Raw genomic sequence first — 27285 nt, 5'->3', positions numbered from 1 at the left:
ATAGCTCTGTGGATCAAAGAATATGCTCAAATTACACAAATATATTTCAACTTCATAGCCAAATATTTAACAGCAGGTATCAAACCTGTTTTCAGAATTCTCTTCGTGCATTCAAAACACAAATAACAGACATAGTTGCTATGGGGCAAGGTCTGTATATGGATTCTGAGAGAACTCTTTTCTTTCAATGCTTTAGGTAAGTTTTTCTATAATAGAAATTATTTCAATAAACAATCTTAAAAATATAGAATTACAAAAGACAAAACAAACCAAGAAAACATCACTTTCATTTCCAATATTCAGACTACCACTATTGGCAATATTGGTATATTTCTTACCATTCTTTATTCTAGTCTGATTTTTTTTGTTCGTTTTTCTTGTGCGTAGTTGAGATCATACTGCTGAAAAGATTTCTTCCACTACTTATTTTGCTTAATATCTTCCCATAAATAAATATACCAGGGAGTAGGTAGTACACCTTCTTTTGTCCCTTCAGTGGGTCGCTGTTAGTGATCTGTACTGGTATGTGTGAGGAAGGAGAGTTAACTAAGATGGCGGAGTAACAGCGTAGAGCACACCCAATTGTAAGAATGGCTGCTGAGCATTTCAGGTCTCTTCATTTCTTGGCGTGTTTCCCAATGAATTGCAATGAAGGCATATATATATTTATAATCATCTGCTTAATTAAATAGTTCTTGGAAACCCAGTATCTAAAATACTAATGAATCATCTGACACTTTGCAAGGTGTTAAATGACTGATTCTTTGGGTTGCTATTTTCCAAGTGTGTATTCTTCTCTCTTTCTTTCTCTTTTTCCTCATCCCAGGCCGCTTTTGCTATTTCTCCGCATCCTCCGGTCTCTCTGAATGCCTTTCTCTAACTGTTCCGAGCACTCTCTTTATATGAGAGGCCTGAAAAGCACCTCTTCTCTCACCTGACACTCCACTTGGAAGGGTCTGTGTCCTTCCCCTCTCTGTCTCAATGGTGCTTCCTCAGAGAGGATCTCCTTGATCTCCCTTTGTAAAACAGGCCCCCTTGTACCAGGAAACATTGGGATGATTCTCCCCACCTACACCAAGACTCTTTGCCATCTGACAATCTTTGATCTGGAAAGAAAAAGCTGACAAATTATCATAATGCCCCTAGAACATGGTACCATAAGATTTGAGCCATTCCAATCCCGAGGTAATTTTTATAAGTTACAAGATAAGGGAACAAAAAATAGTTCTATAAAATTTTTCTAACTTTGTCACAAGAAATGAAGCATCCTTGCCTATAGCGTTATATTATCACTAGTAGATAAGAGGCAGTCATCGTCTCAGAGCTCCAAACAAGGAAAGGAAAGCTGTAATTGGATGTCACCACTGTCAGTCATTTTTGGTGTCAAAGGAAAAGGTAATAACTTCAAAGCCATAAGCTAAAAAAAATGCAATTATAGGACTGTTAATTTTAAAAAATTGCTAAAAATAACAAGCATCATTGAAAAAGAACCCTTTGACTAATGTCTGCTCCTTGGTGTTCTACACCTTTTACTCCCTGCCTTATGAAAATAGAGCTAATTAAATTCTGTCAAAGAAGAGGGAGTATCCTGGGCTTTGGCCAAGAACTCTACACCAGCACCATTCCCACCCTAGTCACCCTCAATGTTATCATCTGGTGTTTTCATTCCTGGCCCTTATCAGCATTCAGAATCATCACGTTCATTGATCTTCATGTTTAATGTCTGTCTCATTAAGGTGCAGAGTCCATGAGGGCCAGGCAGGTCCTTGTTGGTCTTGTTTACCCCTTTCACCCTGTCTCCTCTGGCTTCCACAGTGCTTGGCATATGGGTGGCAATCAAATACACATTAAATGAATTAATAATTAGTGATTTAAATGAATCCATTTTTTAAAAAGTGGATTAAGCGCTGTCTCACTTGTTTCATGGAGGAAAAGGCTTGACAAAGTGCAAGGGTTTCTTAACAAGATCTTCACATTCATTCAGTGAATACTGAGTGACTGTCACCAGGTCACGCCCTGGAAATGCCACATGAATAAGACATGATTGATGCCCTCCGGGACCTCAGAGGCTAAGCAGAGAGACAGATACACACATGTGTGTAAATAGCTGCAGTTCTTTATGAAAGAGTGGAATAGAGGTGTGGAAACTAGCCTTCAGGGACTACAGGGGGAAGAATTTAATTTGCCTGGGGCATGAAAATGTTCACCCAGGCAGTGATATTTACACTAGGCAAGGAACACAGAGGGGGCATTTGGTGGGTTAGTTACCAGGAAGAGAGCATCCCAGGCTGGGGACGGGTGTCAGAAAGTGAATGACATGTTTGGGCAGTATTGTGTACTTTGGGGTGGGAATTGTTAATGTTGCACCAAGGCATTTGGATTTGATCTTAAAGGAGCCAGGGCACCTGCGTAAGCAAGAAAGGCCAGAGTAAGAAATCCAAGTTAGAGTGCACCAGTGTGCAGAGTTCACTGCAGTCGGTGCTGTGGTTAGAAAACCAAACCGGTTTGTTCACTGCAGTTGCAGGCATTTTTAGGTAAAATGTCCTTAATTTAGCGTTTATAATGTATCTTTTATAGAGATAAATTTTTGAATTTCATAGAGATGCATATTTTACTAGAAATTGGTAGCTCTTTTAAAATGTGTTTTCCAAGTGAAGAGCTTTCTATGTATTTTTTATGTTGAACTTTAGAAACTTTTGAAAACCATTTATTATTTGTACCCAGCTAACTGTTTCAGTATAAATCACTGCAGAACAAACTTTATGAATCTTCATATTTTGGATTCTTCCAAATGAGTGAGTGTCCAGGTCTTGCCCCTTACCCCTTGTTAAAGCAGCATGACCTCTGTCAGCACCTCATCAAAACAAAACAAAACGTCTTTCTCTTATAGTTCCACGGCAGCCTTCAAATGACTTGTTTGAAATACTCGAAATTGAAAGAGGAGTCAGTGCAGACGATGAAGCAAAGGATGATCCAGGTGAGATACTTATATTCTTAGTACCATTATAATGACATTTTATGGTTTCCCTTCATTTTGTGAAAAAACTTAAATTGTAGATTATTTAGTTACATCTGGAAAAATTATAGGTTTTTTTTTTACAACTTGGTTTTCTCTGTAGTTAAATCAATTGAGCAAAAATAGAGTCGTTATCTTCTTTAAAAAATATATTAAAGCAGCATTTAAACTACGAGAAGGAAATCATATTTTACAAGTGATGTAACAAGGTCATAATTGGGCAGCATTTGTGTGTTCTCTTTTTAAAGCTGAGCACACAATTGTGTTGAGAAAGGATTCATGTAATTTTCTTTTGATCTCCTGGAGAGCTCTGGTGAGTTAGTTAAGTGTGGATAGGAGAGAAGACTTGTTGCACAGATAACTTTGTTAACAAGTGCATTTCTGTTGTTAGTTGTTGGTTTGTGGTTTACACATCTTTCTGGTCATTTCCTTGCAGGTGTCCTGATACACAGCTGTAATTTTGACCATGGGCTTTGTGGATGGATTAGGGAAAAAGACAATGACTTGCACTGGGAACCAGTGAGGGATCCAGCAGGTAAAACCAGTTATCTAAGTCCAGGACACATTTTAGTGTGATCCTATTGGAAGATTGTAGTTCTGCTAATCAAGTATACTTTATAATACATCTCTGTTTTTACATAACAGAGAGTAAAGAAAGATCTTGTCTAGCATTCATATTCTGTTTTTTAAGTGAACTTCATTTGTTATCTGTCAACTAAAATTATATTATGAGAAAATGAGTAGTTAATTAAAAGGCCATCAAATATCTCCCAAAAAGCTTGGTAAATAAAACATATAGACTCAACACATAATTTTCAACTTACTTGTAGAGCCTCATTCCCAAGCATATAAGAAGTACATCAGCCATTGTTGTAGTCTCCGTTTTTCTCAATTATGTACCCCCACCCCTTTTTTAAAAAATGATTTGAGACATAATTGAAGGAGACAGTGAAATTTCTGTGAAGTTGTGAAAACTTTCCTGTAAAAAATTTCAATCTAACTTGGATGCTGGAGAAGTTAGTTACAAATTACCACCACTTATTTCACTAGAGAATGTTATTAGCAAGGTGGATTTAGACATAGTTCTGGAGAAAATTAGCAGACTTTCAAATTGCGCACTTTCTATTAATCTAAAGTTTTAGAATTTACAAGATGTTTTGTCATCTTATTTAAGGAAGCAAAGCTACATATTGTTGGTTTTTCCCTCCCCTCAGTAATTAAATCTTTTATGGATGAGGTCAGCTTGATGGAAGGATGAGGAGTTTGGTTTCTTTTTTTCCTTTTTATACTCCTTACTTTAGATTTAAGAATATAAGACACAAGTCATGAAGAAAAGGTATGTTAGCTTTAAAAGCCTAGTTCTTAAATACTTTCCTAGGTATTATATAGAAGGGCACAAAACACAAAAGCTAACTTGAGAGAGGATATGCTCTCTTAAACCAATTATTCTCAAACTTCAGCATTTGTACAAATTAGCTGAGGGTCTTGTTAAAGTGTAGATTTTGATGCATTTCTAACAAGCTCCTTGGGGATACCTATGGTCTTAATCCTTGATCCACATTTTGAGTAGCAAGGTATTAAAATATTAGTCCAAAATATATTTATTAGGTCCCCTAAGATTGAAATATTAGAGATGTTTAAAAATGAAAATTTGAGGCAGGCTTTTAAAAATATTAATATTCAATAAATTCAAATAGGTCTTTTAGATTTCTTTTAGCAATACAGTTATTTTTAATGACACACATATGTGCATGTACATGATGCAGTCCCTCTCATTCTCACATTTGTATTAACTCTTATTCATTGCAGATTAACTCTGAGCAGGACAACATTATTAATGTCACACATATCTGTGAATTAAAGAGAAACCAACATTTTTTAATACTACTATAGTCCTGACTCATTTATCATCTTATTAAATTTATTTACTGTCCTGCTATCCACCCTGTGAAGCAGGTAATATTTTTAATTTACAAAGGATATACTGAAGCCTGGAGGTTACATAAATTTCCTAAGGCCATAGAGCTAAAGAATGGACTTTACCTCTAGACCCCTCTTTACTGCCCGTACAGCCTCCTTGGCAATTCAGTGTCCAGAACATCTGTAGCATTATTCTGGGGTTTTCACTGTATCAAAGTCTGGCCTCAATCTGCTGAGGTAGTATGCATAATCTGATTAGTCAATCTCAGGCCTGGGGATTTGAATGACCAATGACTTGGAGTATTTTGCTACAGAAGGAGGGATCTTTAGCAGCAATGTGTGATAGAATGGTGAATAATGTTCATGGTTACAATGAATAACTTTCAAGCAAGGTACATTGGAGAGAGTAATTCATGCTAAACTTAGAAGAATCCATTACATATCTATGTAGATATTCAAATTCTAAAAATTAAGTCTTACATAGACTGTTTTAGAACCAAGTTAGTACTTTTTAACATTTATTATTCATCACATGTGTACATGTTTAAATTTGTTTTGACCCAAATTCTACTTGCTCTCTGATAGAAAAATGAGAAGAGGATGGTAAGTTAGAATGACAGGCAAAAAAAAAAAAAAAAAAAAAAGTTGGAAATGATCATTTAAATGCAGAACAGATGAAAAGGAAGTGGTGGCTGCTGAGGTGACAGGATAGGTCCTGATGACTGGCTCTGGAGGATGCTCTTTTGGAGTGGTTCCAGGTTTTTATCAATGACTTGGATGAACTGGATGTTGAATTTGGATATGCAAGACATACTAACAAAACTGTAGATGGCTCAAAGCCAGAGGAGAAAGTGACTGTTGACAGACACAACCAGCTGCAAAAGATTAGATCAATAGGTCACATTGAAGAGGTTGAAATCTAATGGGGATGGATACAAGGTATGACTCATGGTCTAGAAACCAACTATGCAGCTGTGGGAGGAGAAGAAGTGCCTTACCAGTAAGTGTGAGAGACTACAGAGTTTTAGCAGGTAATGAAATAGGTGAGTGACCCCTGTGTTGTTTCTGCCAAAAGATTGGGTCATTTCCCTAGAACTATGGTATTTTTTCCAGAATGGAAATTCTACTTTGGTGGGTTCTTTCTGGTCTGAGAAGAATAGAGATAAATATAGATCGCACAGAATAACCTGGATGGAAAGGTGTCTCAAAGCCTGCAGAAAAACGGGAAGAAAAGTTTTTAGCCTTGGGAAGAAATAATGGAGCAGGGCTGCTTTTCAACTACTTGATGGACAACATCTGTCACTATTATTCTGTGACCATAGAAGATGGGAGTCAGATCAGTGGGTGAAAACTACAGAGAGATTGATTTTAGTTTACTCTCTGAAAGAACTTTCCAATAGTCAGAGCTGTCCAAAAAGAGCTTAGGCTGACTTTGAAGTAAGGAGTTCTCTGTCTGTAGAGGTGTTCGACCAGGTCACATATGGCAAGTTGATGTTTTGAGCACTGGGTGAGGGTTGGATTACTAAACCTCTTATACCAGCTCTGAGAGCCTCTGCCTCAGAGTGGAATGCCCAGGTAATCCCCAGGAGATGAGTGAGCAGCAGGGTTCCAGCCTGGAAAATGGGAAGAAAGTTCCAGTCAAGATTGTGGAGTAGGTAAATGCTGGGCTTGCTTCCACCCATGACCACATAAAAGTTACAGTTAATTATAGAACAGTCAGCCTGGAGAACCATGTGAAGACTAGCTGAACAGAATTCCTATAACTAAAGATATAAAGAAGAGGCCATATTGAGACTGATAGAAGGGGTTGATGCCAAATGGGCTGGCCCTGCACATGTATGGGGTGACTGAGCATAGGGAGAGATATCTCAGCTGTGGAGGTCTCCCCAGAGGAGTGAGGGGCCCCAGACTAGGATTCCAGTACCAGGAAGAGGAGTCTCCATAAAATCCGACTGTGAAAATCAGCAGAGACTTTGACCATCCGGATGAGACAGAAGGCTGCTGAAAACCCAGACATTCTCTTAAAAGGCCTGCATACAGACTCACTCATTCACAGACACTCACCTGGGCTCCAGTCTAGGGACAGCAGTTTGGGAGGTGCCAGAGACATACAGAAAAAGACTGAATTGTGTGGCTTCATGGTGAGGGCTGGAGGGACAGCTTCCACTATCCCTGTGTTGAGCCCTCTTCTCATGCAGCCTAGGTGGGCACCATCTTGTCGATGTTGAGCTCTCTCCCCACACAGCCAAATCTGAATCTGCATTGACCTGGTGAACTCTGCTTACTCCACCCTGGCAACTCTGTGAGACCCTGCCCCACACAACTTGTGCATTGCCTGAGGCATTTTCATGGCTGAGAAACCAGACCCTGTGTCCTTGGCAGAAGGCTCCTTCAGGAGCAGTCAGCAGGCCTCGGCTCACATGCTTCCAGAGAAACTCTTGGTGGCAGGCAACCACCCCCTGCCTGAGCTGCAGTATTCCTTGGACAAATCTTGGGGGTCTGTGGGCCAGAAGCAAACAGCAGCTGGCCTCAATGTGATATGAGACTTTTGAGTGGCCACAGGCATGGCACTGGCACCAAATATGACTCTGTACTAACCCGGGGAACATGACTCACACCCCACCCTGGGGACTCCCTGGGACCACACCTCATCCAACTCGTATACTCCTCAAGGCTCTGTCAGCTGCTGAGCCTAACGGGCAGGTAGCCTCAGGTCTTGTGGTGCCCTGGGCTTTTTTCTGAGCTGCTCCAGGCCCAGTACTTGGGGCACTCAGCCTTGGTTCTCTGTGTGGCCTTTCCCTCCAGGTCCAGCACAGACAGCGAACAACTGCAGATAGCTTTGCAGTTCCTACTAGGTAGCTCCAGGCCAGTCACAGGCAGTAGCTGACCTTGGCCTGCATGGGAGCCCTTCCCAAGGAGCCCCAGAACCAACTCACCCAGAGGCTGGCATCAGACCTCAACAGAGCACCACCTGATTAGTCCCACAAGTGGCACACTGAAAGGGTGGTCTCAATAGGCACATAAACCCACCGGGATGAATCCCTCTCCGTGAGGTCAGCCCACACATAGCAGATCATATACTATGGGTGTGGCCAATCCTCACAGCCAGTCAGTCTTAATCAATCTCACAGCAATCAAGGCTCAACTACAATAGGAGGGCACTCACGACCCACACAAGAAACACTCCTGGAACACCAGGTACAGGTGACCAGGGAGACTGTGCCACTGGGCCACACAGGGCACCTACCACATAAGGCCACCAGGCCAAGACTGGGAGACATAACAGATCTACCTAATACATGCAAACAAACAGAGAGGCAGCCAAAATGAGCAAAAATTTCCCAAATGAAAGAACAGGAGAAAACTCCAGAAAAAGAACTAAAAGAAATGGAGACAAGCAACCTACCAGATACTGAATTTGAAACACTGGCTATAAGGATGCTCAATGAACTTAGAGGAAGAGTAGATGATCTAAGTGAAAATGTAAACAAGGAGATAGTAAGCATAAAAAAGACATAGAAAGCATAAAGAACCAGTCAGAAATGAATACAGTAACTGAAATGAATACATTAGAAGGAATCAACAGTAGTTTAGAGGAAGCAGAAGACTGAATCAGCAATTTGGATGACAAAGTAGCAGAAAACACCCAATCAGAACAGCAAAAAGAAAAAATAAATGAAGATAGTTGGAGGGACCTCTGGGACATCAAATATAATAACATTCACATCATAGAGGTACCAGAAGGAGAAGAGAGCAATGGATTGAGAACCTATTTGAAGAAATGACTGAAAACTTTTCTAACCTGGCAAAAGAAATAGACATACAAATCCATGATGTGCAGAGAGTGCCAAACAAGATGAACCCCAACAGGCTCACACCAAAACACATCATAATTAAAATGGCAAAGGTTAAAGACAGAATCCTAAAATCAGCAAGAGAAAGGCAGCTAGTTACTTACAAGGATACTTCCATAAGACTGTCAGCCGATTTCTCAACAAAAACTTTGCAGGCCAGAAGGTATTGGCATGAAATATTCAAAGAGATGAAAAGCAAGGACCTACAACCAAGACTATTCTACACAGCAAGGCTATCAATTAGAATAGGAGGTGAGATAAAGAGTGTCCCAGACATAAAAAAGCTAAAGGAATTCACCACCACCAAGCCAGTATTTCAAGAAATGTTAAAGGGACTTTATGGGGGATGGGGAGGCGGAGAACATAAGTATGAATAACAAAATGGCAATAGCTATGTACCTATTAATAATCACTTTAAATGTAAATGGATTAAATGCTCCAATCAAAAGACTTAGGGTAGTTGAATGGATAAGAAACAAGACCCATACATATGCTGTCTACAAGAGACCTACTGGCTGAAAGTAAAGGGATGGAAAAAGAGATTTTATGCAAATGGAAATGAAAAAACTGGGGTAGCAATACTTATGTCAGACAAAATTGACTTTAAAACAGAAGTGATAATAGGAGACAAAGAAGGGCATTACATAATGATAAAGAGAACAATCCAATAAGAGGGTCTAACTCTAGTAAACATTTATGTAGCCAGCATAGCAGCACTACATATTTAAAGCAGTTATTGACAGACATAAAGGGAGAGATCAATAAGAATACAGTCACAGTAGGGGACTGTAACACTCCTTGATACCAATATACAGATCTTCCGGACAGAAAATCACCAAGGAAAATTGGCCTTAAATGAAACACCAGACCAGAATTTAATTGATATTTTTAGAGTGTTTCACCCCAAAGCAAGTGTATAGAGTCTTCTCAAGTGCACATGGGACATTTTCCAAGAAGACCACATTAGGCCACAAAACAAGTCTCAATAAATTTAAGAACACTGAAATCATATTGAGCGTCTTCTCTGATCACAATGGTATGAAATTAGAAGTCAATTACAAGAAGAAAACTGAAAAATAACAGGCAACTAAATAATGAATGGGTTAACAATGAGATCAAGAAAATAAAAAATGCTTTGAAACAAATAAAAATGAAAACACACAGACCCCAAATCTGTGGGACACAGCAAAAGCAGTCCTAAGAAGGACTTCAAGCAACAATAAAAATCTTAAACAATCTAATCATACATGTAAAAGAACTAGAAAACAGCAAATAAAGCCCAAAGTGAGTAGAAGGGAGGAAATAATAAAGATCAAAGTGGAAATAAATGAAAAAGAGTCTAAAAAATAATATAAAAAATCAATGAAACCAAGAGCTGGTTTGAAAAGATAAACAAAATTGATAAACCTTTAACTGGACTCATCAAAAAAGAGAAGACCCAAATAACTAAAATCAGAAATGAAAGAGAAGTGACAGCTGACTACAGAAATACAAAGGATTATAAGAAAATACTATCAGCAATTATATGACAGCAAATGGACAATCTAGAAGAAAGGGATAAATTCCTAGAAACATGCAGTCTTCAAGACTGAGTTAAGAAGAAACAGAAAATCTGAACCACCTGATTACTACTAACAAAGTTGAATCAATAATCAAAAAATTCCCAATAAACAAAAGTCCTGGACTGGATGGCTTCACAGGTAAATTTTACCAGTCAAGAAAAACATTTATTCTTCTCAAGCTATTTCAAAAAATTCAAGAGAAGGGAAGCCTCCCAAGCTCATTTTATGAGGCCACCATTACCTTGATTATGAAACATTACAAAAAAGATGTTACAAAAAAAAATTATAGGCTGATATCCCTGATGAACATAGTTGTAAAAATCCTCAACAAAATATTAGCAAACAAAACTCAGCAATACATGAAAAAGATGATACACTGTCATCAAGTTGGGTTTGTTCCTGGGATGCAAGGTTAGTTTAATATTTACAAATCAGTTAATGTGATACACCACATTAATAAATTGAAAGATAACAATTATATGATCATATCAATAGGTGCAGGAAAAGCATTTTGCAAAATCTAGCATCTATTTGTGATAACTCTCAGCAAAGTGGGAATAAAGGGAACATACCTTAATATAATAAAGGCAATATTGCAAACACACAGCTAACATCATACTCAAAGGGGAAAAGCTACAAGCATTTTCCTTAAGAGCAGGAACAAGACAAAATGTCACCTTTCACCACTTTTATTCAACATAGTATCGGAGGTCCTAATAGCAATCAGACAAAAGAAATAAAAAACATCCAAATTGGAAAGGAAGAAATAAAACTCATTATTTGAAAATGACATGATACTATATAGAGAGAACCCTAAAGATTCCATCAAAAAACTGTTAGAACTGATGAATGAATTCAGTAAAGTAACAGGATATAAAATTAATATTCAGAAATCGATTGCATTTTTATACACTAATAATGAACTGTCAGAGAAATTAAGAAAACAATCCCATTTATAATTGCATCAAAAAGAAGAAAATACCTAGGAATAAATTGAACCAAGGAGGTAAAAGACCTGTATTCAAAAAATTTTAAGTCATTGAAGAATAGAAATTGAAGATACATATAAATGGAATCATATACAGTGTTCATGGATAGGAAGATTTAACATCATTAAAATGCCCATACTACCCAAAGCAATCTATATATTCACTGCAGTTTCTATCAAAATACCAATGGCATTTTTCACAGAACTTGAATAATCTTAAAATTTATATGGAACCATAAAAGACCCGCAGCAGCCATGACAATCTGGAGAAAGAAGAACAAAGTTGGAATATCATCCTATCTGATATCAAATGACACTATAAGGGTGCAGTAATCAAACAGCATGATACTGGCAGACACATAGGTCAATGGAACAAAAAAGAGAGCCCAGACATAAATCGATGCCTACATGACCATTTAATCTATGATAAAGGGGGCCAGAATATATAGTGGGGGTAAATATGGCCTCTTAAATAATTTTGGGAAAAATAGACAGATACATGCAAAAAATGGACCACTTTCTTATACCATATACAAGAATAAACACAAAATGGATTAAAGATTTAAATATAAGACCTGAAACCGTGAAACTCCTAGAAGAGAACGTAGTAAACTCTCTGACATTGCTCTTAGTAATATATTTTCTGCTATATATTCTCAGGCAAGGGAAACAAAAGAAAAACAAATGGGACTACATCAAACTAAGTTTTTGCACAGCAAAGGAAACCATCAACAAAACAAAAAGAACCTCTTGAAGGGGAGAAGATATTTGCCAATGATATATCTGATAAGGGGTTAATATTCAAAATTTATGAAGAACTCACACAACTCAACCCTGCAAAAAACAATCTAGTTAAAAAATGCCTAATAAATAGGCATTTTTCCAAAGAGGACATACAACAGAAATATGAAAAGATGTTCAACGTCACTAATCACCAGAGAAATGCAAATTAAAACTCCATTAAGTTATCACTCCACACCCATCAGAATGGCTTTCATCAATAAATCAACAAACAACAAGTGCTGGCAAAGATGTGGAGAAAAGGGAACCCTCATGCACTGCTGATGGGATTAAAAATTGGTAGATCCACTATGGAAAACAGTTTGGAGGTTCCTCAAAAAATTAAAAATAGAACTACCATTTGGCCCAGCATTCCACTTCTGGGTATTTATCCAAAGAAATCTAAAACCCTAATTTGAAAAGATATATGCACCCTGGTGTTCACTGCAGCACCAATAGCCAAGATATGGAAGCAACGTAAGTGCCCATCAATAGACAATTCAATAAAAAAGTTGTGGTACATATATACAATGGAATATTACCCAACCAGAAAAACAAATAAAATCTTACCATTTGCAACAACATGAATGGACCTATAGGGTATTACGCTAAATGAAATAAGTCAGACAGAGAAAGACAAATACCACATAATTTCTGTTATATGTGGAATCTAAAGAACAAAATAAATGAACAAAACAGAAACAGACTCATAGATACAGAGAACAAACTGGTAATTGCCAGATGGAAGAGGTGTTGGGGGACTGGGTTAGAAAGATGACAGGATTAAGATGTACAAATTGGAATTACAAAATAGTCATGAATGTGTGAAAGAAAACATAGGAAATATAGTCAGTAATATTGTGACAACTAGGTATAGTGCCAGGTGGGTACTAGACTAATTGGGGGGCATAAATTATATAAATGTCTTCTTACCAGTCTCTTGTACATTTGAAACTAATATAAAATAATATTCGATGTCAACTCTAATTGAAAAATAAAATTTCTTCAAAAAAGAAAAAAAATAGAAAAACCAAAGGAGGGCAGAGTTAGAAGGAGGGTAGGAATGCATGGCATATGTCAGGATAGAATTGTAGATGGGCATTTTGGAATATGTTGGGGAATACTAACCATGTACTGATGGAGTAATACTAATAAAGCTTATGAAAATTGCCTATTTTTCTTCTAGGAAGTTAAGGTGAGGTTTGCGTGTGTGTTATGTGTGTGTATCACATGCTAAGACCAGAAAAGAATACAAGCAATTTAATGAATTATTTCTGTGCATTCTTTAATTATCAAGCTGATTGTTCGTTTCTATCTATATTATCTCATTTGTGAAGGAATATGTGTTTGGATTTCCACAGTTATGACTGATTTTAATGTTGTGCATTTCTTATCCAAGATCCAGATATGCAAATATTCTTATATGCTAATATCTCCAAGAAAATCCTCAATGAAAGGAACTTACAACTTTGAGAAACAGCTGTAAAATAAGTGCATTTGCTAGCTGCCCCTCCTTGTGCTCAATAGGTTTTGTTTATCACATTCAATCTTGAAATTAATCGTGAGATAGTGAAATTAATACATTCCTCTAAGGAATGGAAAATTGTGTTGCCAACAGGTATAGGCATGTAGCTATGGCCCTGATGACACACCCTTCTGCTGTAGATGTCAAGGCGGGACCTGGGGCCCTTTTCCTGGAACCCTGATCTCTGGAGATCAAGGGTTAAAGGCAACTGGCTCAGTGCTCTGTTTGCTACCGACAGCTACAAGGAATTCACTAAACTATATAACAAGTATGCCAGCGTGTACCTACAAGTATGTCTGTTGCAGCATTAAAAAGCATTATTTTGAAATACTTGTAAATGGAAACATAAGTCAACTCTCTAAAGCTGTCCCCTACCCCTGGCTCCAGTTGCCCTCCTCAGACGCAACCAGTTTCTTGGTTATCTTACCAAAGATCTATTGGTCCATATAAGAGCAAATTGCCCTCTTCTGTACCTTGCTTTTGTCACTTAACCATATTAAGAGTTAACTTGAAGCCAGAATGCCTGGGTTGAAACCTGGCACCCCCTCTTAGTAGATTTGACCCTGAGTAAGTCACTTAAATGGGGATAATCAATAGTATCTATTCAACATATGTAAAGCATTTAAAGCAATGCCCAACCCAGAGTTACCATTAAAATAGTATAAGCCATTGTTGTTGAAGATTGTCTTGTATTAGTACATATAGAACACCCTAATTCTTACTATGATTATCGCTCCATTACTCCTTAGATGTTCCACCTGTATTTAACCAGCCATCTACTGAGGAACATTTTAGTTGTTTCCAGCCTTTGGCAGTTCAGACAATACTGTAGTGAATAACCTTGTACACATATCATTTTATATATGTTTGACTATATCTATAGAATAAATTCCTAGATGCAGAATGCTGAATCAAAGGGAATTTGCATTTTGAATGTTGATAGATTTTACTAAATTGCCCTTCATAAGAGTTATAACAATTTATACTCTCACCAACAATATTTAAGGACCATCCCTAATGCTTTTAGAATCTCTTAAAAATCTTTATCAACCTCATAGGTAAAAGGTCATTTCACTTTAATTTCTTTCATTGTTACAAGTCGACTATCTTTTCACATTTTAAAAGTCATTTTTTCCCTAACATGCCCTTTATTTTTTTGTTTTTATTATTTGTAAGTTTTTTTATGTAAAACGGAAACTTAGTCCTTTTTCATGTGTTGCAAGTATTTTTTTGCTTGTCTTACTATTTTATGGTATTATCTTAAAGTGAAAATTGGAAACAACTTAAATGTTCTTCAGTGAAAAATTGGTTATTAATGGCATACGTGCAGCTGTGAGAAATGTCTATTTGTTGACAAAGAAAAATGGCTTATATATTTATGAAAAATAAGGTATAACACTGCAAAAAATGTTCATAGGGCAGCTCTATGATGCGAAATTGTAGCTTCACTGATCATGTGTTACATTTTAGTCTTTTAAATACCTATACAAAAGGATTATTTGACTTTTATTAGGATGCCTTGGTTTGTTAGGTTGTCTTGTTTATTGGCAGCATCTGGCAGTGATAACAGTGTACATTCCATAGGGACTTAAGATAATGCTCGTTTTCTTAAAACTTGCAGGTTAACTATAATAACCTTATATTTTAGTCTTAATCAAAATACCTGTGATGATTCAAAAGCTGACTTATGGGGAGACATTTAAAATCTAAATATTTTGGCCCCAAATACCATTTGGATTAATTTGGGGGAGGAGAGCGGGGACAGGTGGGATGAAGATAAGAAATTGTATGTTGGTGACTGAAGTTATATGACTCAAGGACCTATTTCCCTGTAGTTTTTCCCCCTGTATTCTTGGAATATCATTTATTCAACAAATGGCATTAAACTCTTACCATACGCTGGGAATGTAATGGAGTGGTTTGGGGGAAAGGTTGGTTCTGACACCAAAGAGTTCACAGTCTTCTAGAATAGAGAAGCATGCAACCAGTGATTCCAGTCTGAGTGCAGTAAGTGCTGAATCGGGGCTCAGGCGGTTCTGAACTTAAATTATTACCCTGCCACTCACTGGCTGGGCGACGCCTAGGCTGACTTCACCTCTCAAAGCCTTAGCTCTGCATCTGCGAGACAAGCTTTCATGTCACAGGCTTGTTAGCAGTGGTCACGCGATGCCTCCACAGAGCACTCTGGCACAGAATAAGTGCATGGAAATCACCTATTTGGTCCTATCACTGCTCAGAGGGCACTTTGAAGAAGTCACTTACAGAATAGGAGGACATCCCAACCTTATGTCTGATATAAACATAAGAGTTTATCTTTTAACTGAAAAATATATGAGGTTCCTACTAAAACATACATGAGTTCAGTATGCCAGTCACATTTTCCTGTGGATAAATCTGTGTTGAAACAGTGTATTTTTCAGTTGGCTTCAATAAAACAGCCCGAGACAAATGTCATTTGTACATGGATCGAGTTTCTAAATACTACTTGCAACTCGCCCTCTCTTGAAGAGCAGCTTCCCCAATCACTGCTGCTCACACTTCCCACCCACCTCACCCCCTACACACTTAATTGCATTTCCTTTAACAACTGGGGCAAGGGGGTGGGTAAACTTCATGGCCGAAAGATCTGAGGACAAAGTGACCTGTCCAGAGTCACAGTTTTTATTAACATTTTGTCTTCATGTATATGTAATTAGAAATTTGTATGTTATGTTACGGATTTGTTTTGATATAAAAACATTGTAAACTTCTCTCCAAATAAAATTGATGCTCCAGGAAGGTGTGGAGGGTTTCCAGAATACACCTCCATCTTCCTGGAACGAGGTGCAGTCCAGTGGGATAAACAGCAAGCTGACTTTTTTAAAGGACTGTTTTAAAAAGGACTGTTCTCTCTCTAAAGATTTAAAAAAATAGAGAACTGTTCTCTCTTTAAAGATTACAAAATATAATAATAGAAGAGAGAATAAACAGATCTAATGCCCTTTAAACCACTGTCTGCTCTAGTGCCTGGAGGTTAATTATACACATAGAACATTCTCCCTGGCAACTTAGAGTCAACCAGCAAACCAGCCAACTTGACAACGTACTCGTAACTTGGTGAGGATCAGGGGGTGGTGAACATGTGTATGTTTGTGCATGCCTGTGTGTGTCTGATCATATTCCACTGGAAATATTCATAGTGTCAGGATTACTAATTACTGTGTCTTTGCCATAATGTATACTCCCCATTAGTAGAGTGAGTATTTTCAATAAAACCATGGAATTTAAGACAGGCATAGAATTACAGCGTATTTTTCTCTTTCAAAAATCTGGAATTCTTTACAAATGACTGTCACAGTTGGAAGTTTATTAAAACAAAACAAAATGAAAAAAAAGGTAAAACTCCTGTCCATACTGTTTGTGCTGGGAAGGGATGTCGGCACATACACAGCCCTGCTTTTCCCCTTGCAGGTGGACAATATCTGACAGTTTCGGCAACCAAGGGCCCAGGGGGAAAAGCTGCTCGCTTGGTGCTACCTCTTGGCCACTTCATGCATTCAGGGAACCTGTGCCTGTCGTTTAGGCACAAGGTGACTGGGCTGCACTCCAGCACGCTCCAGGTGTTTCTGAGAAAACATGGTGCCCATGGAGCAGCCCTGTGGGGAAGAAACGGTGGCCATGGCTGGAGGCAGACACAGATCACCCTGCGAGGGGCTGACATCAAGAGTGTAAGTAGAACCACAAAGGATGCAGACCTGGGGGGTTTTCCTTTCATAGGAGAACTCTGGGGTCTGAATCGAAGAAGACTTCGTCTCTTCATTAACCCAGGCTCAGACAAAGGTTTGTGTTTCTTCTGGGCATGACAACGCCATTCTTTGCCTATTTCTGTAATCACTTTTTGCTTCGTGCATTCTTTATTACAACTTGCGATCACCACCACTCTCTCCATCCTGGGGTAGAGCCCCTATTTTTAGTGAAAAAAAAAAATTAGGAATTGAAAAAGTAAAGAAGTTAATGAAGAGAAACTTCAGAGGGCAGGGGTGGTGAGCTAACTGTTACTGCTTTTCTTTTTATTCTTTATACTTCAAACTTTGACCACCATGAGTTACCCTAAAGTGTTTTGTTTTGTTTTTTTTTTTTTAAGTTTCTTTAAAATCCATTTTTTTTCCTTTTGACTTAGAGATTATGGTTAAGCAGCCTTGGGTGGGAACCCAGAACAATGTTTGGAAAATACCATTCTATTCAGGACAGGATGTGGAAAGCTTTGATTAAATATATAAATTTTATCTTAAGTAATCAAGTCATAGATAGCAAAAAAAATGATCTATAACATCTCATGAAAATAATGAACTTGGAAAAAAGTGCCTTCTTTATGTTGATGCTTATAAACCTTGCTATTAGGAGATTCTATATCTATGCCTATGGGTATAGTTTCTAGAAACTATTTTTAAAAAGAAAGGATTCAATACAGCTTTTATCAGTCCTGAATTTTGTTTTACTCTGATCTTTTTCTTAAAAATGTTTAACACATATTTTTAGAGAAATAAAACAAGATAATAGATATTTCAAATCACAGCATAGAAAGGTTTCTTCTGTTTTTAAAAGGAGCAAAGATGCTCCATAAAATACAAGAATTGTGGCAGTTTTTGGTCTTTACATAAGTAAAACACTGTGATGGGATTATGGCATTTGATTCTATTCCATTTTGTAACAAGCTCTATGAACCCAGTGAAAGCAGCAGAAAACATCAGACAGGCTGCATGATTGTGATCTTTCAGATTTTTGGCTCTCAACTTCTGTACCTTTATATTCATTCCATCACACTCTTTTTACTTCTGACCTCGGTAATCTTTGACAAAACTGTCCATAAGTATTTCTAAAATGATGTAGACTACAGTTTAGAATGGCTTTTTAAAGAGTAACTGATTCTGAGTAATGTCTGATTAACAGTTTACTGGAGATTTACGTTTTTACAGAAGGCAAGCCTTAGGGGACACTGTTCTACTCTTCTGTTGAGTTTACTATTTAGTTTTGGGGGACATTTGCCTTTATTTTGCTAAATGAGCAGGCACTGGAAAGGGCAGAGGAGGCTTGACTGGTGTGTGCGTTCTCTCCTTAGGTCATCTTCAAAGGTGAAAAAAAGCGTGGTCACACTGGGGAGATTGGATTGGATGATGTGAGCTTGAAAAAAGGTCACTGCTCTGAAGAACATGAGCAACTCCACAACTAGCAGTGAACTCCCATGTTGCTCCCTCTTCTTTTTCTAATCTTCACCTCCTGTCTTCTCCCTTTATCAGGCCTAGGAGAAGAGCTGGTCAATGGGTCAGGAGAAAGTCTGCTTGTCGACCCACATCTTGCTGGCCTGCTTTTGTGCAATCCCAATGAACAGTGACACTCTCCTTGAAATAGAAGGGGCATCTGTAGACACATACAAGCCATCTTTGGGTATTACCTTTAATCCCGTGTCTCTTTTAGGAAGGCCTTTGACTTATGTGACCTATGCCATCCTTCATCCTGGTTACAAGGTGTTCCTTGTAGCAAATTATAGGAGACTTTTCCAAAAGAAATCCATGCAAATGGCCATTCTGTTTTCTGTTCAGTATTGTACCATGAGTAGTATTGACTTCTCCTAAGGTGTGTTGTACAATGTTCTTGTGAAATTGGTTTCTCCTCTTCACTATTGGTTCTGGACTGATCCCAACTCTTTTACTGCCATTCACTTTATAAAAGAAGGGTGTATAACATATCAAAATGCATTTATTCTTTTCTGTATTTTTCTTTTAAAGACAATTACGTAGAGTGAGCACGTAATTCCTCGTTAGTAGTATTGTATTTGTGTAAATGTGCTATTGATATTAAGTAGTTATGTGTTCCTAATATTTACAGACTCTAGTTGCAAGAGAAAAGGCAGCTTGTGATCTCTCAAATTAAAAATACATAGTGAAATGTTATTCAGTTTCATGACGTTATATTTGTAGTAAGAGAAATTTGAAAAGATGTCAGGTTGCAGTGGAGGAATGAAGTTTTTAATGACCTTGAGTTTGATCCCTGTAAAGGATAGTAAACCATTCGGGTAGAGAAGAAACTGCAGTCAACATATAAAACCCTCACTGTTTCTGGTTACAAGTTAAAACCAACAGCTCTCACCATAACATGGTCTCCATAGTAATCTGTAAGAAGCTTTGTAAAAGGTCTGGTTGTTTCAGAGGAAAGATTTTGTTTATGAAAGCAGGATGAGAAGCATGGGGAATCCATTGGAATAGATTTTCATGCTGATTTTTAAATCAGTATAAATTTAGGCAGGTCTAGCTCATAACTCATGTGCTGTCATGTCAGGATGGGATTGGAAGCAAGTCCCATGTTTTGAGGCATTGAAAGTGTTAGAATAGGATTCACATGCTAGAGCCATAGAACAAGATTAGAATTCTAAGATCTAAGAACCCTCAACTAACATATTCTCTCCCTGCATATTTTAACTTTATATGAAAAAATACTACTGAGGCTTTCCCTCATTTCTGATTAAGTAATGCAAATATTTTCTGCTGTTTTTGCCAGGAATCACAAAGATGATTAAAGGGTTGGAAAAAAAGATCTATGATGAAAAATTAAAGGAACTGGGATTATTCAGCCTGGAGAAGAGAAGACTGAGGGGCAAATCATTGCTGGTTTTCAAGTATATGAAGGGTTGGTACAGAGAGGATGGTGACCAGCTGTTCTCCACATGCACTAAGAATAGAACAAGAGGAAACGAGCTTAGACTGGAGCATGAGGGAACATTTCCTGGCAGGGACAGTTGTTAAAGAGGAATCCCTTATAAAGAAGTATGACACTTTTTCTTTTTCTTTTTTTTTTTTTTTTTGAGGATTTTTAAAAATTAGATAAAAATTTGTCTCTTTAAGATGGTTAAAGATGTTCTTACCTCAAGATAGAGTAACAGATTACAGAATCTCCCAAAAGATGTTTTTGTCCTATTACTGTGTAATTAAAATTTCCAGAACTAAGTAATTTGGACAAGGCAAGGGTCTAATTTAGGCATTTCCCTCTTCAGCTCCTAATGGAAAGGAGGAATAAAAAGGGGAAAAGTCCACCAAATGCTGGGCTCACTAAAAATGTCTCCCATTTTATGGCAAACATAGCAGTATTAAAACAAAAAGTAAAAAAAATGCATATATATATATATTCATATTCCAAAAAGAGTAAAATGGACAAATGTTTTAGTATCTCAGTGTCCTAATGTGGTAGAGTTTTGTTTTGTTTTTTTTCTGTGATAAAGGTATAACCCTTTCATTTGCTCAATGGATATTTCAGATTTTTAAAGAGACCATAGGAAAGAACACCGTTTACAGAGATTTTTATCTGGTGCATTCTCTTAGCAGTGTGTGTGTGACGACTTGACTTGGCTACTGATAAAGAGCGCCATGCGCGACACAACTGCCAGGCCTTTTCCTTCACCTAATTGGTATACTTCAGTTTCGCTTATCAATTGAATATCCCAAGTTCTACAAAATGATTTTTTTGAACAAGTGCAATAGTGTATCTTTTGTTATTTAACTTGGTGGAGGCAGGGCAGAAGGGGGAGTATAAATTAGTGAGCCTTTGAGTTGGGGCCAGAAAATATGGCCTTAGAGCTCCTTTTAATGATTCATTTCCTTTTTGGTCATATAAACTGCACAATTGAAATGAAAGGGGAAAATAATTGAAAATTTCACTTTTAGGTGCCAATAACACATTGCACTAAACTGATGGAAGAAGTTATCCAAAGTACTGTATAACATCTTGTTTATAATTTAATGTTTTCTAAAGTGAAAAATGTTAGTGGTTTTCCAAACAGCCAAATAAAAATAATTCTTTGTAAATAAAAACACTTAATAATACCAGTTGTCTGTTTCTTCTTGTTTTGAGTTTTTTAATTGGCAGACTATTTACTGATTGAATGATAGAAGACAATGATATTGCCCAAATTATTATGCTTTTTAGGTTATAAAATATGAAATCAGAATGCAAAGAGAAAGGACCAAATCATATAACCCATATACCTTAGCAAATTGCTTTAGTTTTCTTATACCTCAGTTGTAAATATTTGCCTCAAATCCTTTTATTAAAAGGCAGGATAAGTCATAAGTAAATATACAAATATATATAAAATATAAATGAAAAGCCTTTTTTTTTTTACTAGTGTTGATTTTGTTAATTTGTGACATTTTACACACATTCTAATAACCTTTTCTAATAGAGAAAACTATAAAGAAAAAATGAAATGCAAGATTAAAAATTAGTCTTCCTACAAAATTATAGAGAATATGCTTAACGCCTTCTTTTCAATACTCAGGAAACTCTTAGCTGGGAGACTGAGGTTTTAAATACATACTTTAAGCCAAAGGCAAAAAAAAAAAAAAAAGTTTCCTTAGAGATATTCCCTTATCTCAGAGATTCTTCTTAATTATCCGTAGGAGATCTGATCAAGTTCAGATTTTCTGAGTATGTTAAGAAATTAAACCTCTTAAAACCTATTTGAGGTGGGGGTTGGAGGAAACAGATAGGTATGAGATTCCATGTCCAGTTTATTGATTTCTTTGATAGATTTTAGAGTACCTACTATGTGTGTGGCTCTGGGACACAACAGAAAGCAGATTTCCTTTTGTTGGGTTTCAATCTAGAGAGGAAGATGGGCATTTACCAAAGCCATGTAAATAAATGCAAAATTGCTATTCTGAAAAGTGGTATGTGGTACCTTGAAAGCTTTGAAGTGTGTTGAATTCCATGCCTCCCATGATCACACCAAAATTGCAACTAAATTATAGAACTACCATCACCAAAAATCTCGAGACTAACAGAAGTCCTATAAGGATATAAAGAAGTCACATCAAGACTGGTAGAACAGGTCTATGGCCATGCTACCCTGAATAAGCCCAATCCCGTCTGATCTTGGAAGTTAAGCAGGGTCGGGCCTGGTTAGTACTTGGATGGGAGACCACTTAGGAAGACCAGGTGCTGTAGGTGTAAAAAAATAAGGGATTGTAAGCTGACAAGGTCCTTGCAATCTGTGAGGTCAACCTCACCTAAAAAAAGGGTTGCCTCACCTAAAAAAAAGGTTGCCTCACCTAAAAAAAAAAAAGACTGGTAGAACAGATACAGAATGGGCAGGTCCCACTCTTGGCTGCAGAGGCCTCCCTTGAAGAGTGAGGGGTCACAGCCCCACAATGAGCTCCTTAGCTCAGGCCACCAGTGGCAGGAAGAGAAGTCTCCATACATTTGGCTATAAAAAACCATTGGGGATTGTGGCTGAGAGGCAAAGGGCTATTAAAGACCAATGTGCTGCCCTTAAAGGGCCAGCACACAAACTCACAAATTTACTCACTCTAAGCTCTAGTACAGAGATAGCTGCAAAAGTGCCAGGGACATACAGGAACTAAATTGACTGACTTCAGGACGAGGGCTGAAAGGGTGGGGGTCAGGGAAACTCTCTCTGGGGACAGAAGCAGGGCCACTGTTCCATTGTGGAGCTCTCATAACACCCAGCCAGCTTGGTGCAGGTAGGTGCCAAATCTGTGCTCTCCGTTAACCTGGCTAACACTGTTCACCTGCTCCTAGTGATCTGCAAACCTCACATGAGTGGTGACTACCCTAAGCCTGTGCTGCAGACTTTCTCAAAGGTCTGCAAATCCGCAAATCCAACACAAATGACAGCACCCCTCAGATCATGCTACAGACTCTAAGGTCCATAAACTCTACACAAGTTGCAGCCAGCCTTGGCATATGTTATAGCTCCTATTAAGTGACACCAAGCCCAGCACAAGCAGCTACCAGTTTCAATTTGTATCGTGATTCCCACCAGGTGGTCCCAAGTCTTAAGTGGTGGCCAGCCTTAGCCTGTTATGTAGTTCTAACTAAGCAGCCACAAGTCTGACACAAGTGGTAGCTAGCCTCAGGGTGCATCATAGTACCCATCAAAAAAATCCAAAGCCGGGCACAAGTGGCAGATGACCTTGGTTCACAGCATAGCCTCTCCCAAGCCCAGCACAAGCAACAAACCAACTGCTCCTACCAAAGCGGCCCCAAATCCGGCACAAGTGGCAGCTGACAGCCTGCAGTGGAGCCCCTCTCAAGAGGCTCCAGACCCAACATACCAAGTGGCTGGCCTCAAATAACACTAGAGTCCACTGAACTATCTCCACAACCACAACACCTGAAGGGTAGCCTCAGCCAGCACCAGCGTCCTGCTAAAGCAACTCCTGCTCAACGTGGTAAGCCCGCAACAGCTCTTCTGCTATAGCTGTGACCAGCCTTCACAGCCAGTCAGCCCGAGGGTCAAACACACTCATTGATGTGTCAGCAGATATTGAGGCTTAATTATAAAGGAGGGTATACGCGAGCCACACAGATAACACCTGACCCAGGTGACCAAGGGGTCTGTGCCACTGGGCTCCACAGAACATTTTCTACTTAAGGCCATGCTGTCAAAATCGGGAGATTTAGCAGATCTACCTAATACACAGAAGCAAACACAGGCTGTCAGCCAAAATGAGGAGACAAACATATCCCAGTCAAAAGAACAGGACAAAACTCCAGAAAAAGAACTAAACAAAATGGAGACAAGCAAACTACCAGATACAGAGTACAAAACACTGGTTATAAGAATGCTCAATGAACTTGGAATTAGAATGAAAGAACTCAGTGAGAATTTCAGCAAGGGATAGGAAATACAAAAATAATATAGAAAACAAGAGCCAATCAGAACTAAAAAATACAATAACTGAAATGAAGAATACGCTAAAGAGAATCAGCATTGGGTTAGATGAAGCAGAGGATTGAGCTATCTGAAGACAAGGTAGCAGAAAACACCCAATTGAGCAGCAAAAAAGAACAAAGGATAAGAAAAATGAGGATAGTTTAAGGAACCTCTGGGAGGGACAACATCAAGTACAACATTTGCATCATAGGGGTCCTAGGAGGAGAAGAAGAGAGAAAGGAATTGGAAACCTGTTTCAAGAAATAATGACTGAAAACTTTCCTAACCTGGTAAAGGAAATAAATGCAGTAGTCTAGGAAGCATAGAGCATCCCAAATAAGATTAACCCAAAGAGGCCCACACCAAGACACATAATTAAAATGTCAAAGGTTAAAGAGAAAGAGAATCTTAAAAGTAGCAAGAAAAAAAGCAGATAGTTACACATAAGGGAACTCCTAATAAGACTATCAGCTGATTTTTCAATAGAAACTTTGAAGGCCAGAAGGGATGAAAAGAAAAACCTACAATGAAGATTACTCTACCTAGCAAGGCTATCATTATGAATTGAAGGAGCGATAGTTTTCCAGACAAGAAAAAGCTAAAGGAGTTCATCACCAGTAAACCAATACTATAAAACAATGCTAAAGGTACTTCTTTAAGTAGAAAAGAAAAAAAAATCAATAAAATTATACAGGAAAGAAAATCTCACCGACAATGGCAAACAGTAAGGGTAGTGGATCGACTAATTATAAAGCTAGTAAAAACATTACAAGACAAAACTAGGAAGATCATGTGTAATTACAACACTAAATTAAGGGATACACACAACATACAAGAAGTAAAAATGACAAAGACATAAACATGGAGGAGCAAAAATAATGATTTTAGAATGTTTTTTAACATAAGTAACCAACTTAAAAACTGCTATAAACTTAGATTGATATATATAAAACGCATGGTAACCACAAACTAAAAATCTATAAAGATATGCAAGAAATAAAGAGAAAGAAATCTACACATGACATTGTACAAAGTCATCAGTTTTCAAGAAATGAGACCAAGAGAATAAGAAAGGGATACCGGTACTTGAAACTAATTGGGGTGGGGGAGGGGGAAACCTCTTTCTAACTGAAGATTCCCAAATCTAACACAATCCTAAAGTTTTTTATGGTGTTACCAATGACGGACTGTGAAACTAAAAGTTAATTTAGTAAAGGAAGTTAATAAATATGCCATTTTTCAATTTTATGTTTTTGGTATTGCAACTTAATAATAATTTATAATTTATTGTGAAAAAAAGAAAAGGACAGAGAAAAACTACAAAAACATTCATAAAATAAAATGGTGATAACTACATTCTTATCAATAATTACTTTAAATGTAAATAGATTAAATGGTCCAATCAAAAGACATAAGGTGGCTGAGTGGATAAAAAAACAAGATCCATAAATATGCTGCCTATAAGAGATCCAGTTCAGATCAAAAGACATACATAGACTGAAATTAAAGGGATAGAAAAGATATTTAATGCAAAGGGAAATGAAAAAAAAATAGCTAGGGTAGCAATACTTATGTCAGACAAAAGAGAATTTAAAATAAAGCCATAACAGAAGACAAAGAAGAGCATTTCATAATGATAAAGGGATCAATCTAACGAGAGGCTATAACTCTTGTAAACATTTATGCACTTAATGCTGGAGCACCTAAATATACAAAGAAAATATTGACAAACATAATCAGAGAGATTGGTAATAATATAACAATAATAGGGGATTTTAATACCCCACTGACTTCAATGGATAGATTATCCAGACAGAAAATTAACAAGGAAACAGTGGCATTAAATGACACAGTAGACAAGTGGACTTAATTGATATTTTTGAAACATTTACTCAAAAGCAGCAGAATATATATTCTTTAAGTACATGTGGACCATTTTCTAAGATAGACCACATATTAGGCCACAAAACAAGTCCCAATAAATTTAAGATTGAATTTCTATCAAGCAGCTTTTCTGACCGCAATGATATGAAACTAGAAATCAATTAAAAGAAAACTGAAAAACAAACACATGAAGGCTAAATAATACGCTAATAAACAATGAATGGGTTAACAGTGAGATCAAGGAGGATATCATAAGATACCTTGAGATAAATGAAAATAAAAACACGATGACCCAAAATCTATGGAACACAGCCAAAGCAGTTTAAAGAGAGAAATTCATAACAATACAAGCCTATTTCAACAAGCAAGAAAAATTTCAAATAAACAATCTAAACTTACACCTAAAGGAACTAGAAAAACCCAAAGTGAGGAGAAGGAAGGTAATTATAAAGATTAGAACAAAAATAAGAGACTTAAAAAAATAGAAAATAACAATGAAACCAAGAGCTGGTTCTTTGAAAAGATAAACAGAACTGATAAATCTTTAGTCAGGTTCATCAAGAATAAAAAGAGAGAGGGCCCAAATAAAATCAGAAATGAAAGAGAAGTGACAACCAATACCACAGAAATACAAAGGCTTGTAAGAAAATATTATGAATAACTACATGTCAACAAATTGGACAAACAAAGAAATGGATAAATTTCTAGAAACATACAATCATCCAAGCCTGAATCAGGTAGAAACAAAATCTGAACAGACTGATAACTGCTAATGAAATCAACTCAGTAATAAAAAACATTCCCAATAAACAAGTCCTGTGCTAGATGGCTTCACAGATGAACTTACCAAACATTTAAAGAATTAATACCTATACTTCTGGAACTATTCCAAAAAAAATTGAAGAGGAAGGAAATCTCCCAAACTCATTCTCTGAGGCCAGCATTACTCTTGATCCCGAACTCCCAAAAAAGACAAACAAATAAAGAAAATTATAGGACAATACCCCTGAAGAACATAGATGCAAAAATCCTGAATAAAATCTTAGCC

The 27285-nt window shown here is 37.4% G+C and overlaps 1 protein-coding gene and 1 non-coding gene across 9 annotated transcripts in view; both read left to right on the top strand.

Moving 5' to 3' along the window:
- The window catches only part of NPNT (nephronectin), an 82321-nt gene extending 60823 nt beyond the window's left edge, over positions 1 to 21498 (top strand). For 6 of the 8 annotated variants that reach the window (XM_011361473.2, XM_011361474.2, XM_023531364.1 and 3 more), the window contains 4 exons: positions 2891 to 2977; positions 3453 to 3551; positions 17096 to 17352; positions 18744 to 19962. In XM_011361473.2, coding sequence (XP_011359775.1) covers positions 2891 to 2977; positions 3453 to 3551; positions 17096 to 17352; positions 18744 to 18854 — 554 coding nt within the window. In that variant the 3' untranslated portion in view covers positions 18855 to 19962. Of the gene's footprint in view, positions 1 to 2890; positions 2978 to 3452; positions 3552 to 17095; positions 17353 to 18743; positions 19963 to 20179 lie in introns of those variants that run through there. The other 2 variants (XM_011361476.2, XM_011361477.2) reach the window with 2 other exon arrangements.
- A 1007-nt stretch (positions 21499 to 22505) lies between these two features.
- LOC111740759 lies at positions 22506 to 22624 on the top strand. The gene has a single exon (XR_002780737.1). It is a non-coding gene; the product is annotated as a 5S ribosomal RNA (ribosomal RNA).
- The last annotated feature ends 4661 nt before the right edge of the window (positions 22625 to 27285 follow it).

The sequence above is a fragment of the Pteropus vampyrus genome, unplaced genomic scaffold, assembly GCF_000151845.1.
Source record: "Pteropus vampyrus isolate Shadow unplaced genomic scaffold, Pvam_2.0 Scaffold67, whole genome shotgun sequence".
Taxonomy (NCBI): domain Eukaryota; kingdom Metazoa; phylum Chordata; class Mammalia; order Chiroptera; family Pteropodidae; genus Pteropus; species Pteropus vampyrus.
This window is presented reverse-complemented; position numbering and strand designations above follow the sequence as displayed.